The sequence below is a fragment of the Pristis pectinata genome, chromosome 5 (genome assembly GCF_009764475.1).
Source record: "Pristis pectinata isolate sPriPec2 chromosome 5, sPriPec2.1.pri, whole genome shotgun sequence".
NCBI lineage: Eukaryota > Metazoa > Chordata > Chondrichthyes > Rhinopristiformes > Pristidae > Pristis > Pristis pectinata.
Window position 1 is genome coordinate 100,518,034 of NC_067409.1, and position 14,098 is coordinate 100,532,131.

The following is a 14,098-nucleotide window of genomic DNA, read 5'->3' on the forward strand; positions in this document are numbered from 1 at the left end:
CTATATTTATCTCATCTTATATGTGGATCAAAGTCCCCCATGATTACTGTATTACTCTTCTTACGTGCAAGTCTAATTTCCAGATTTATACTATGCTCTATTTTCCTATTACTGCATGGGGGCACATAATCTGCAGCCCTTTGTTGTTTCTACTAATCACCTCCCAGCCTCTGTTGCCATCTCCACCCTTCCCTCCCCCACCTGGCTCCATTTGCCCCTCAACCCCTCCTCATCTGGATCCACCTATCATTTGCCAGCTCGTGCCTCACCCCCCCCCCACCCCCATCTCATTATACTGGTTCTCTCTCCTTTACACTCTCAGTCCTGATGAAGGTCCTTGACCTGAAATGTTGACTAGCTCTTTGCCTCCACAGATACTGCCTAACCTGCTGTTTTTTATTTTCCGCATCCTAGCATCTGCAGTCTATTGTATCTCCAATAAACAAGTCATTTTTAGACTGGGAGACTGTGACAATGGTGATCTGCAATGACTGATGCTGGTGCCCCAGATGTTAACAACATACATCAGTGACTTGGATGAGAAGACTAAATGTAATATATCCAAGTTTGTCGATGGTACAAAACTGCACAACAGTGCAAGTTGCATGGAGGATGCAGAGGGGCTTCTTGGAGATGTTAAGTGAATGGGCGAGGATATGACAGATAGAAAATAATGTGGAAAAATGTGAAGTCATCTATGATGTTAAAAAAATAGAACAGTATCGGTGTTCAGAGGACTGCAATGTCCTTATACACCAATCACTGAAACTTAAGGAGCAGGTAAAGTAAGCAAGGCAAATTGTATGTTGGCATTTATTGCAAGAGGATTTGAGTAAATACATATTACTGAAAATATAAATGGCCCTGATGAGATTGAATCTGGAATATTGTGTATGGCTCTGGTGTCCCTGCCTAAGCAAGGATACATTTGTGACAGAGGGAAATGCAACAAAGGTTCATGAAGTCACCAGGCAGTCTGCGTGGCCTAGATTAATTCCTGTGTGGGGTCTTTGAGTCCCTTGACACTCATTTTTCCAGAGCAGTGAATCTCCATATTTCCTTTCTTTATGGCCCATCAAGTCTATGCTGGTTCCCAGGGCAACCCTTCCCCTTCCCCTACTTATTTCCCTGTAGCCTACATATTTCCACCATATTCTGTTTTCCTTACTTTAGGTATACTTATTAAAAAGATAAAAACCATATTTAACTTTATTCTGCCTATTTTTTTCTTTGAATTATTAGTTTCCAAGGCAGGCTTTGGTGTTCAACTTTTTTTGTTTAATGTGTACTCATGTCATGATGTGCTCCTCTCAATGAAGCTCATTGTAATTCATTCTCAGATTGAGCAGCTGACAGACCCAAAGTCCTGGATTGATGCAGCCACACAGATCTTCTACTCACTCGGCCTGGGATTTGGAAGCCTGATTGCGTTTGCCAGTTTCAATGAGAAAAACAACAACTGTGAGATACAAGCAGTAATCATTGCTTTAATTAACAGTCTGACATCTGTATTTGCCAGCGTTGTCACTTTTGCCATATATGGTTTCAAAGCTACATATAATTATGAAAGCTGTATTGAAAGGTAAGAGTATTATTTAGGGAGAATCTCAATTCCTGCACTAGTTCTTTCTCTCTCATCTTTCCTTGCTCATTTTTTTTCTATCATTTTCTTGTTTTTTTACATTCCTGAAGTGTGTGTGTGTGCACTTTTTTACCCAATTAATTTTCTTTACAGATTTTCTCACTGTCTCTGTTTCCTTGCTGTACAGGAGTGATACTCAAAAGCCACTTGTACAGTGTTGCAACGTTGTAAAGTAGTTGCAATACTTAACCTATGTTTCTGCCAGCCTAGATTGAATGGGTGACAGCTGCATGGCCAGATTGACTCACCCTCTCATTCCCCCAACCCAACCCCGTTTCGCTATGCCACCAGAAAGATCTAGGTGTCAGTTTGGAGAGATAGTAAATAATAAAAATTGCCCAGGTCATTAAGTGAGAGCAATAAAAACAATATTGTTTGATACAATAACATTTTGCCCAGATGTATAAAGTACAAACAACAATATCCATTAATAATTTCAGTGCCTGCAAGTTATTTCAATATATTAGAGAACTTGTCTAGTATCTCACATACTCCAATTTTGCATTCTGTATCTTTGCAGTCTTAAAAGCATTTCTCATTATTATGAAGTGTCCTGGAGAGTAGTGATGGACTACTGACATGTAACACTCTCCCCTTGTTATTTCCTTGTTGAGAAATATTTAACTGTTTATACAGAAATTTTCATAACCTCTCAATCCTCCAGTGTTTTACAGCCAATTAAATACATACTGAAGTATTGTCACTGCTGTGATGTGAGAAATTCACCAGGCATTTTTTTTCCACAGTAAACTCCCACAAACAGCAAAGTGATAATATCCAGGTCATCTGTTTTAACAACATTGATTGAGGAACAGTGGGGAAAACTTTCGCAGTCTTTCAGAGGTTTGCCATCTATAAAATCTATTAAACTTCACTCTGTGAATACAAAAGTTAGCTGGAAGCACAGGCCTGAAAATCGTGGTGATGTGACCCCAACAGTTCTGGCCTTCATTGCCAAGTTGTGGCCTCAGTGAAAGAAAGCTAATTTGGTTAGGGCAGTGGCCACTTTACATCCCTGCTTATCACTGGAGGCAAAAGCTGCATTGGCCCAGTATTGGCTTAAGAACTTTTTTTAAAATCTCCCTTTTTTCTATAGATTGAACTCCAGAACCAGAAGCCACACACTTTCACCCTTTTGAAGGGCACTGCATCCCATGTTACTTGACGTTCTCCACTCCAATATTAGGCTGGCTTTTCTGAGCTATGCAGGTAGGAAGTCCTGATGTAGGAAGAAAAATAAAAAAAACTGAAAGTACTGAAAATTTGAAATAAAAACAGAAAATGCTGGAACTACTGATCAGGTCAGGCAGCATCTGTAGAAAGAGAAACTGAGTTCATGTCTCAGTTCGAAGACCTGATTAAGTGTCTTGGACCTGAAGTATTAACTTTGTTTCTCTTTCCACAGATACTGCCTGACATTCTGAGTGTTCCCAGTGTTGTCTATTTTAATCCTCATTTAGGGAAATTCTGGATGATCCTCCACCCCACTAATAATAACACTCTCTTTATTTAGTGCATTTAACTTCATAAAATGTCCTTAGACATTTCACGGGATTGTGTTCATTAAAAGTTAAAAGTGAGGAAAGCAAGGTGAAAAGATTTGAGGAGGAAATTCTAGTGCTTAGACCTTGAAAGCTGAAGACATGGCCACCAACGCTGGAACAATTAATTTCAGAGATGATCAAAAACCAACATTTAAAGATATCGTGGCAAGTTGTAGACGTGGGGCAGATTACATAGATAGAGAGGGACAAGCCAGAGGTTTTATTCCATAAGGGGTACTGCCCTCTTTTTTACCAGCTACTCTCCCACCGAAAATTATGGTGACAGGATAATGAAATTACAGGGTTCATTGTTCCTTATGAAACCTGTGGAAATGTCTTGTTCAATAAGCTATCCAGAGTTCTGGCCTTTCACATTTACAAAAGATTGTCAGTTCTATCCGATTCATACAGCATCTGAACTTTGCTAATCTGACTTGGACACATGCTTCAATTCCTTTATAACTTGTAGGTCACAGAAATGGCATCAGGATAAGGCTGCTCCTGCAGTCTCTCAACATGTTTATTGTTTGAAAGCATTACCTTTGTTGTTTAATAGTAATCAATTAATTGACTGTCTGAAGAACATGAGACTATTTTGTTTTTAACAGCTATGTTAGATAAACTATAAAATAATTGAAATAGATAATCAAGACAATTAAACTGATTAGAGTACATTCTGTGAAACCTAGTGACCTTGAATAGGAACTAGAGTGACGTTTTGTAATGAAAAAAGATTAATTTTCACTGTATTGAGAGTGCCTAATATAAATTGCAGGGTTGTGGAAAATATAAGGGGATGGGATTAACTGTATTGCATTTAGAAAGAGCTGGCTCAGGTTCTTGGACTGAACAGTTTCCTCTGCTACGTTATTGTGAATCAGTTAATCTGAATTTGCTCCAGAAGATCCCTATTAGTTCACTAATTTCAAAGGGAAGGGAATTGGCAACATCAGTTCCAGTCTGTTGTATGTCAGAGTCTTCTTATCTTTTGCATGTTGTCAGTGCTATTTTGTTTATATACATGGTGCACATGACACAAAGGGCAAAGTGACACAAAAGAGGACAAATTCCAAATCATGAAAGCTTTGACCAACTTTGAGTTATGACTATTTTACACCACTCCCGCTTAGTTACAACTGAAAGCATTTCACCCTCTTGCTTCCTTTACGATGTTCTTTAACAAGGATTTTACTTATCCAGCCTATTATTTCCTTACATGGTCTAGTGTCTATTTTTGTTTGATAGCATTCCAGTGAAGAGCCTTGGCACATTTTGCTACCTTAAAACTGCTGCATAACACTCCACATTTCAATTGCTTCAGGACTGAGGGATAGATCTGGACTACCGAAAGGCAGATCCAAATTGGTCTTCCTAGGTTACGACTGCCTAACTTACGGACGCGCTATATATATGAACAAGCATTTGGGAGACTGGCAGGATGGATCTGCCTGCTGCTACAGGGCTCCAGGGATCTGCTAGGAGATAATGGGGCATTTCTGAGTGCCTTCTCTTCCCACCCCCCAGCCCTCCCCGCCCCCGAGCTGCAACAACCAAGTTGAGCAGAGCTGGGAGCACAGAGCAGACTCATGTCCTCTTCACTGAGTTAATGAGGCTGGCTGATGGGCGTGCTTCCCACATGGGCTCACACTCCCATCACAGCAGTTTCTGTGATCTTCTCCCACACACCGTTCTTATTCATTTCCCATTTACAAACCGTTCGGGTAACGAACAGTTCTCAGGAACAGAACCCTATCGTAACCTGGGGAGGACCTGTACAGCAAAAAAATTAAGTGGTTAGGTTTAAGAAGTTGTTTCCTAGCCGGGATTCAATAGTAGCTTTAAAAAGGAAGTGAATAAATACATGAAGTCGAAGGAAAGGCAGAGACTTGGAGGAGGTGGGGAGTCTCCACAGACTCAAAAGGCCAAGTCACCTCCTTGGACTTGTAATGACCTATAATTATATGGAAATAATTTGTAATCTGAGATAGCATCATAAAATCCCAAAAGGTTCTCTTGTGGCTGTGGACCCAAATGACATTGTTGTCCCCTAAAGCAGTCAGGGATGGAAATTAAAATAGCACCTTGCCAGTGTGATCCATATTCTAAGGTGCTTAAGCAATATCCTGGCCCCCTAACAATGTTCATCTGCTCTTTGCCCTGTAAAAGAGATCTGAGGGGAAAATATAGCTGGCAAAGTATTGTCCACCATCTCTGCATCCTGACTAAGAGCTGCTGTGGCATCAAGCAACCAGTTTCTTTCTTATTCGTGCAGCAGGCAGAAGAGAACAATGGCGGTTCCAGCACATTATTAGTTGTAGATGGCTCTCAGAGATTTTGCCCTGGAACGTGTATTCTAGTAATTAAAATGAAAAGAACCAAGGAAAATGAGCATATTTTGGGTGCATTAAACAGTGCAAATCTGAAGAAAAAAAGCATAAATATTGAAACCCATAACAGAATTTGCATATTAGTCCCCTTCTCCCAAACATTTCACACCGAAATTCAAACATTATTCCTATCTGGGCTGGCCCGTATGTGACTATGAACTCACCAATTTAGTTGACTCTTAACTTCCTCTTCAGATTAGAAATATTTCAAGATGCTCGGTGATATCTGTATCTGTGTAGGAATAAAATTCACATGGCAGGCAAATATAATTCAAATATTAAACTCAAATATTAAGGTCAGATTTATTGAAGAGTATTCTGCCAAACTGCAGAATACTCCTTAATAAATCTGACCTTAATATCAGCTTTTCTACTTGAGGGAGAAAGGAAAAGTGATGACGCTGTTAGTGTTAAATAAAGAGGCCTCAGGGAATCAAACACTGGCACAGACCAGCTGGGCTGACTCCTCAATGTGTACACCAATGTAATTGGCCAACCTTTATTCATCAATAATTTTAGAAGGTAAAAAGAAAGACTTGCATTTGTATAGCACCTTTCAATTCAATTTTTGTATATTCCAAATCATTTATGAAGTGAGTTACTGAAGTAATTTGGGAAACGTGGCAGTAAATATGCACACCACAAGATAAATTCACCAGACTGATTTCAGAATTGAAGGGTTTATCCTATGGGCTGATATTGAGTAAAACTGACTCAAATTTCCAATGAATATAAATGTGTTATGAATACTATGAAGCAAACAAGATTCTGAGCAGGATTGACATGTTGGATGGTGAAAGGTTGTTTCCTCTGGCTGGAGAGTCACAGGTGGGATGGGGGCACAGTCTCAAAATAACAGTTTGGCCACTTATGACTGGGATAGGTAGAAATTTCTTCATAATATTGTGAATGTTTTGAGCTTACTGCCTTGGCAGCCACGGATATCTATAACTGAGTGTATTCAAGGCTGAGATCCATCGATTTTTGGACACTAAGGGAATTAACAAGGATAGTAATTGGGTAAGAACCTGGATTTGAAGTATCAGATTAGCCTTGATCTTATTGAATGTTGAAAACAACTCAGCAGGCCAATGACTTCTTTCTGCTTCTATTTCTTACATTTTCCCACACGGGCATATCATAATGATCAAATAATGGCTTGAAAGTATCATAGTTAATGTACTGGACCAGCAACTGGAGCTTTGGACATTGATCCAGATACCCGTGTTCAAATCCCACCATGGCATCTGGGAATTTAATTTCAAGTAAAATCTGGAATTTAAAAAAAAGTAGTTTTGGTCATGGTGAACATGAAATGACTAGATTGGTGTAAAAATCTGTCTAGTTACTTCATGGCGCTCAGGGAAGCAAATCTGCTTTTCCTGTCTGGGCTGGCCCATATGTGACTATGAACTCACCAATTTGGTTGACTCTTAACTTCCTCTTCAGTTTAGAAACATTTCAAGATGCTCAGTGATGTCTGTATCTGTGAAGGAATAAAATTCACATGGCAGGCAATAGGGTCAAAATCAAAGCCTTGAAGTGTGCATGTAAAGGTGGTTCCTGGAGATCAGCGGGTGGGTGGTGCAAGATTGGGACTTGGACTAGGAGTCTGGAGCTGAGACTCATCAGAAGGCAAGGTTAGATGGATGTTGCCACAGTATCAGGATGTAGTTTGGGAGGTGGGGCTGGGGAAAGGTCCTGAGGAAAACAAAAATTCAAGGGTGGAAACAGCATCACTATGAAAACAGGTTTATTCCAGAGGGCTGAACATTAGATGCTCCTTGGAATGATGTCACCTTTCTTGTGTCCACCTGAGAGTGTAGTCAGGCCCTGTGTTTAGCAACTCATTTAAAAGCTGGCATCTCCAGCAATGTAGGACTCTCTCAACCCGTGTTATCTGGAGAGAAACTCAAGTTCAGCTAAAGGCAAGACTGCTACCCACTGAGCTGCAGACAAAGTCTGCAAAGTGTATAAGGACGAGGCTAATGGATCAATTGTAAAGTTGTGCATAGTCACGATAAAATCGGTAACAGCATTGTTATCAAGAAGTTGTTTTCAGACTGTAATCTATTCAAGGACAGTTATAAAAGACATTAGCTCTGGCTTGACTTTCACAGTGCATTGCTGCTGAGTAATCATGGCTGGTTATTGTTTTACTCTTGTAATTTTGAAAAAATACTTGGATGCTTAACTTTGGAACCTTAAGCATTGTTGTTCTAATTGCAGGATGATTCTTCTACTAACAAACACCTTCGACCTGGAGGAAACAGCAATAACATCAGACACACTCGACAAGTGGACAGCACACCTGAATTCAACAGCACCAGACAAGTTTGCCACCATTTCCTCACAAATTGAAACCTGCGACCTGCAGTCTCATTTAGATACGGTAATAGCATTGTAAGAACTAAAAAATAGGACCAGGAATAGGCTACTCGGCCTTTTGTGCCTACTCCACCATGGAATAACATCATAGCTGCTTTGTTAGCTCAGTGTCACATTGTTGCTTTAACCCTATATTCTTTGATATCCAAAACACCTATAAAAGGCATTAGCTCTGGTTTGACTTTAACAGTGGATTGCTGTTGAGTAATCATAGCTTACAGTAGCCATTTATCCTACCAACACATCTTTGGCATGTGGAAGAAACTGGAGCAATTAGAGGAAACCCACACAGTCACAGAGAGAATGTGCAAACTCCGCACAAACGCATAAGATCAGGATCAAACCCAGACTTCGGGAGCTGTGAGACAGCAGTGCTATTCCACTATTCTATCCTCCTTGGAGTTGTAATGAACTTGTTGGAATCTATCGTGAAAGTAGCAAGAGATGTAGTTTGAGACGAGAATGAGGTGAGGCAGTAAACCAAAATGGACAATTTTAAATGTACCAGTACAAGGAGACCTTGGGCTACTGGTACAGGGAATTTTAATAATGGAAAGACAAGTTGATGCAGCTATTTAGAAAGTTATATATACACAGATATAGGGTACAAAAACAAATGTTATGCTTGCTTCAACTGGTACACATTGTATTCAGTTCTAGGCAACAGACTTCAGAAAACTTATCAAGGCTTTGGAGATGGTGCAGAGAAAATTTGCTCGAATGTATCACAAATGCAGGACTTCAGTTACATAGAGAGATTGTAGAAGCTGGTGTTGTTCTCCACAGAGCAGAGGAGGGCAAAAGATGTTCAAAATCAAGAGGAGTTTGATAGTAGCTGCTTCCAGTGGCAGAAGATTAGTGAATGGTGCCAATTAAAAAAACGGTGAGGTGAGAATACTTCCTAAATTATAGCCTGGCATACACCACCTGAATTCTTAAAGGCAATTTGACAAAAACACATGGAATAAGAAATGAGACCAATTTGATTGCTCTTTCAAAGATGAAACATACACAAATGGCAGTTTCCTGGATTATGCCATTCTGGAATGATTGTAAACAGTATGGGAAGGGACTCCATATTTTCAGAGTCATAGGTCATACAGCACAGAAACAGGCCCTTCAGCCCAACTCATCCATGCTAACCAAGTTGTCTACTTGAGCTAGTCCCATTTCTCCGCATTTGGCCCATATCCCTCTAAACCTTTTATATCCTTCAGCAGTGAAGGTATTCAAAGCCAAGTTTGACACCATTCAAAGTAGCACCAGTTGAATTAGGAAGGAATTTATTGCAATTCTCCTATATTAGGGAGACAGTAGGAAGAACTCTGGCATGCTTCCCTATTTGACCACTAACACTACACACACCTATCTGTTTTGTGAGATAATTATTCATTTAGTTGGTAAACCCTTGAGGACTTGTTGCTAACAGGAAATACTAAGAAATTGCACCATCAAGAAATTTTGTTTTTTAAGCAGTTAGGCAATAGTGGCATTTGAAGGCTGGTCACCTGCAACATTCCACAAGCTCATTGATTACAATGGAGGTTTTTCTTTTATAAACCCATAGATATAATTTGAAAACAAGAATTAGGAGCTGGAGTAGGCCATTTAATCCACTGAGCATGGTTCTATAATTTGTCAATATCATGGCTTGTCATCTACCCCAACACCGGCAGGTTATTGTAGCGGTTAGCGTAACGTTATTACAGTGTCAGCGACCCCAGTTCAATTCCAGCCACTGTCTGTAAAGAATTTATACGTTCTCCCCGTGTCTGCATGGGTTTCCTCCGGGTACTCCAGTTTCCTGCCACATTCCAAAGACGTACTGGTTAGGAAGCTGTGGGCATGCTATGTTGGTGCCAGAAGTGTGGCAACACGTGCTCTGCCCTCAGATCACTCTACGCAAAAGATGCATTTCACTGTGTGTTTCAATATACATGTGACTAATAAAGAAATCTTATCTTATCTTATATCCCTCTTTCCTTTATATCCAGAAATCTATTACTGTTTTGAATGAACTCAGCAACTGAACCTCCAAATAGCTCTGTGGCAGAGGATTTGAAAATCTTCTGAAAGTCCAAATACACCACATCCATTGATTCTTCCTTATCTATTCTACTAATCGCAAAATCAGAACTCCAGTAGATGAGTCAAATATGATCTTCCTTTCATAAATCCAGTGCTGACTCTGCTCAAATCTATCATTCTTTTCAAGATGTTCAGTAATTCATCCTTCATTATGGATTCCAGCATGTTCCCTATTACCAATGATAGGCTAGCAGGTCCCTGTTTTCTTGCTCTCTCCTTTTTTAAATAGTAGGATCACATTTGCCATGCTGCTCTCTGCAAGAATCATTCCAGACTCAGTAGAATTTTGGGAGATGAAACCCAGTGCATTCACTGTCTCTATAGTCACCTCTTTAAAAATTTGGGATGTCGATCTTTGGGTCCATGGGATTTATTGGCTTTTAGTCTCGCCAACATTGCTCATACTTTTTGTTGACAATACTCATTTCTTTCTTTCTTTTTCAATCTTTTTATTAGTTTTCAAATTAATACAGATTAATATATCAATGTTTATACATGTAATACAAAGAGATCAGGAGAACAATCATGACATGGATAATCATAAAGAACAATGAAGTATAAAAAAACTGTAGATCCAACGATCTGTTAGTGAATGAATGTAATATAAAAGAAAAAGATTTATCATAAAATATAAAAGAAAGAAAAAAAATCCCCAAAACAATAAGAAAAATTATAAACAATATATCAAACCAACTAAGCTAAAGAAAAAAAATTCAAAAAACACAGAAAAAAAACTGGACTAAAATTTCTCAGTAGAAACAGAGCAATATTATGTCGTCAACTCCGTTCCTCTAATACTCATTTCTTTCAGTTTCTCATTTGTGCTAGATTCTTGTTTCTCTGGTATCTCCGACATGCTTTTTGTGTCTCCTTCCCTGAAGATACACCCAAATTCTTCAATTCCTGTGCCATTTTCTTATTTCCCATTATGAAGTTCCCATCTGACGTTAAGGGACCTACACGTGCCCTCGCTGGTCTTTTCCTTTTTATGCACCCATACATGCTCTTGCAGTACATTTTTATGTTACTAGCTAGTTTACTCTCATATTCTCTCTTGTCTTTCTTTCTCAATTTCTTGATCTTCCTCTGCTGAGTTCTAAAATGCTCCCAATCCTTAGGACAACAGCTAATTCCGGCAACTTTATAGCCCTCTTCCATGGATTTAATACAACTTCTAATTTCTCCTGTCAGCCATGGATGGACTACTTTAACTTTTGGGTTTTGGTCCTCAATAAAATGTATTTTTTTCTGCAAATTATGCATTATTTATTTAAATGTTACCCATTGTCTGACCACCAAAATAACTTTAAATCTATTTTCCCAATCATCCACAGCCAACTCTGTCCCCATACCTTCATAGTTTCCTTTGTTTGGATTTATGACCATAGTTTCAGACTGAACTCCATCACTTTCAAATGCAATGTAAATTTCTAACATAGTATGGGCAGTCTTCACTAAAGGCCCCTTTACAATAAAATTATCAATTAATCTTTTCTCATTGCACAAAACAAGATCTAAAATAGCCTTCTCCTTAGTTTATTCTTCAATATCTTAATCTAGAAACCTATGTCATATACCTTCCATGAATTTGTTCTTCACCTTATTACTGCCAATTTGACTTGTCCAACCTATATGTAGATTGAAGTCTACTGCATTACCACTGTTACACACTATTCTAATTTCCTGAGTAGTGCCCAACATTCCAACTACTATTCAGTGTCCAATAAATAATTTCTCCTTATGTTTCATGCCCTTTGCTGTTTCTTAGAATGACCCAATTCTACTTCATGATTTGCTGACCCAATCCATTTTTCACCACTGTGCTGATTTCATCCCTTGGTAATAGTGCTACCCCACCTCATTTTCCTTTCTGCCTTTCCTTCCCAAATGTTAAATATCCTTGAGTATTCAGTACCTTTCTTTGAACAACCCGCAGCCACATTTCTGCAATGGCAATTTGTGCCATTAATTCAGTTATTTTGTTACAAGTACTTCAAGCATTTAGGTAGTGCATATTTAATTTTGCCATTTTAACATTTTTCCACACTTTGATCTCCATTTACTATTTGCCTTTGTTTCTACAATTTATTTCACTTACTACTTTTTCACCTTCCATTGTTTTGTTTCCGTCCTTCCTGAATTTTCTTTGAGGTACTCATCCTCCACCCAAGCTAGTTTGAACCTCCTCCCCAGTAGCACTAGCAACCCACCTCTACGGGAATATTGGTTCTGGTCCTGATGAGGTGTAACCCATCCAGTCTGTGCATGTTTCACCTGTCTCAGAAACAGTCCCAGACCCTCAGATATCTAAAGCCCTCCTACATGCACCATTCCTCCAGCCATGCATTCATTTGTACTATCCTCCTATTCCTGTACTTGTGGCACTGGGAGTAATCCTGATATTACTATCAGTGAAGTTCTTTTTGATTTCTTACCTAGTTCCTTAAGGGACCTCATTCCTTTTTCTACCTTTGTCTTTGGTACTGATGTAGACTGCAACTTCTAGTCCTGCTGTAGGGTTTTGACCCTAAATGTCAACTGTTCATTTCCCCCCACAAATGATGCTTGACCCACTGAGTTCCTCCAGCAGATTGTTTGTTGCTCTAGGCTCTGGCATCTGCAGTCTCTTTTGTCTGCAACTTCTGGTTCTTCACCATCCCTTTCCAAGATGTTCTGCAACTCTCCAATTTGTCACATCCATCAGTGTGCTCAGCCAGATCCCATGTCCATTTCCCTCATTAGATGAACAGAAAACTTGTAGGCCAAAAACAAAATTAGAAAGGTAGCAATTTCTGGCACAGGCACAATGGGGAGAATAGCCTCTTCCCATAATCTATCCTTCTATGATTCCTTGATTCTTTCCAGTGCTCTGTATTCTAATGGAATTTTACCATTTCTTTTACTAGGCTGCTGAAGGTACTGGGCTTATATTCATAGTCTACACTGAAGCCATTGTGCACATGCCAGGACCATCGCAGATCTGGTCGATATTGTACTTTTCGATGGTCTTGATGTTGGGAATTGGCAGCATGCTGGGAAACATGGCGGGGGTCATCACTCCACTCAGTGACATGAAGATCATTTCAAAGTATCTTCCAAGGGAGCTCATGATAGGTAAGCCTTGATCTGTTCACACTCTGATTTTTATAGGGCATCAGGATCTTTCATTTTCCCCCAAAAGAGCAAAGGGACTTTGTTTTATATCTAATGAAAAAGACAACATCTCCAACAGTGCAGCAATGGAATGTTGGTCTATTTTTTTGTGCTCAAGTCTCTTGACTGGAATTTAATGAATAATAGACATTGCTTTGTAAAATGTTCAAGGTTTACATAAGCCAGAGTGTTATAGAGTAGGAGTGCTCCAAGTTTTAAATGTAAATTAACCTGTTGTTCAAATCTACAAAACTTGAATTGCAGCAAATTTTCCTGATGCTGGCAAAACACGTGTCAAATAATCTTCTGCAAGATCTTGCCAACCTTCCTATGCCTGCTACAATCCTTGCATGAACATATTCATTGTGATGGTTTCACTCAGAAGCTCAAATAAAACCAACAAAAAAAAACTGTCAGGACATTCTAAAGGACTTTACAGCCAATTAGGCATTTTGGAAATGTTGCCATGTGGAATGGAGGAAACATCGCAACTAATCTGTGCGCAGTAAGCTCCTACTAACAGCAATGTGACAATGATTATCTCATTTGTTGTGATTCCCAGTAACAAACTAAAACCTCTCTGGTTGACCAAGCTTTCAGTTGTCTGCCCTAATGTCTCCTCATATGGCTCAGCATAAATTATTTATCTTATAATACACTGGTGGAGTATCATGGCACTTTTCCCCTCAATAACAGTGCTATGGAAACAAAAGAAGTTCTAAACTATGGAAAGGAGAGCAAGCTTTTAACTGAATTGCTTTTATAATTCAGATCATTGACTGTAAAAGAGGGTGTTCGATACAGTTTCACAATTACTGAAACTGGAGATTTACATAGATTACTGCATAACAAGAGCCATGATAAATCAGGCTGGGGTAGATGTGTTTTATATTACA

The 14,098-nt window shown here is 39.2% G+C and overlaps 1 protein-coding gene across 1 annotated transcript in view; it reads left to right on the forward strand.

The window, feature by feature from the left end:
* The window catches only part of LOC127570254 (sodium- and chloride-dependent transporter XTRP3-like), a 51,095-nt gene that overhangs the window by 22,298 nt on the left and 14,699 nt on the right, over positions 1-14,098 (forward strand). Inside the window, exons 6-8 of the mRNA XM_052015598.1 lie at positions 1,341-1,582; positions 7,803-7,965; positions 12,956-13,163. Coding sequence (XP_051871558.1) covers positions 1,341-1,582; positions 7,803-7,965; positions 12,956-13,163 — 613 coding nt within the window. The remainder of the gene's footprint in view (positions 1-1,340; positions 1,583-7,802; positions 7,966-12,955; positions 13,164-14,098) is intronic.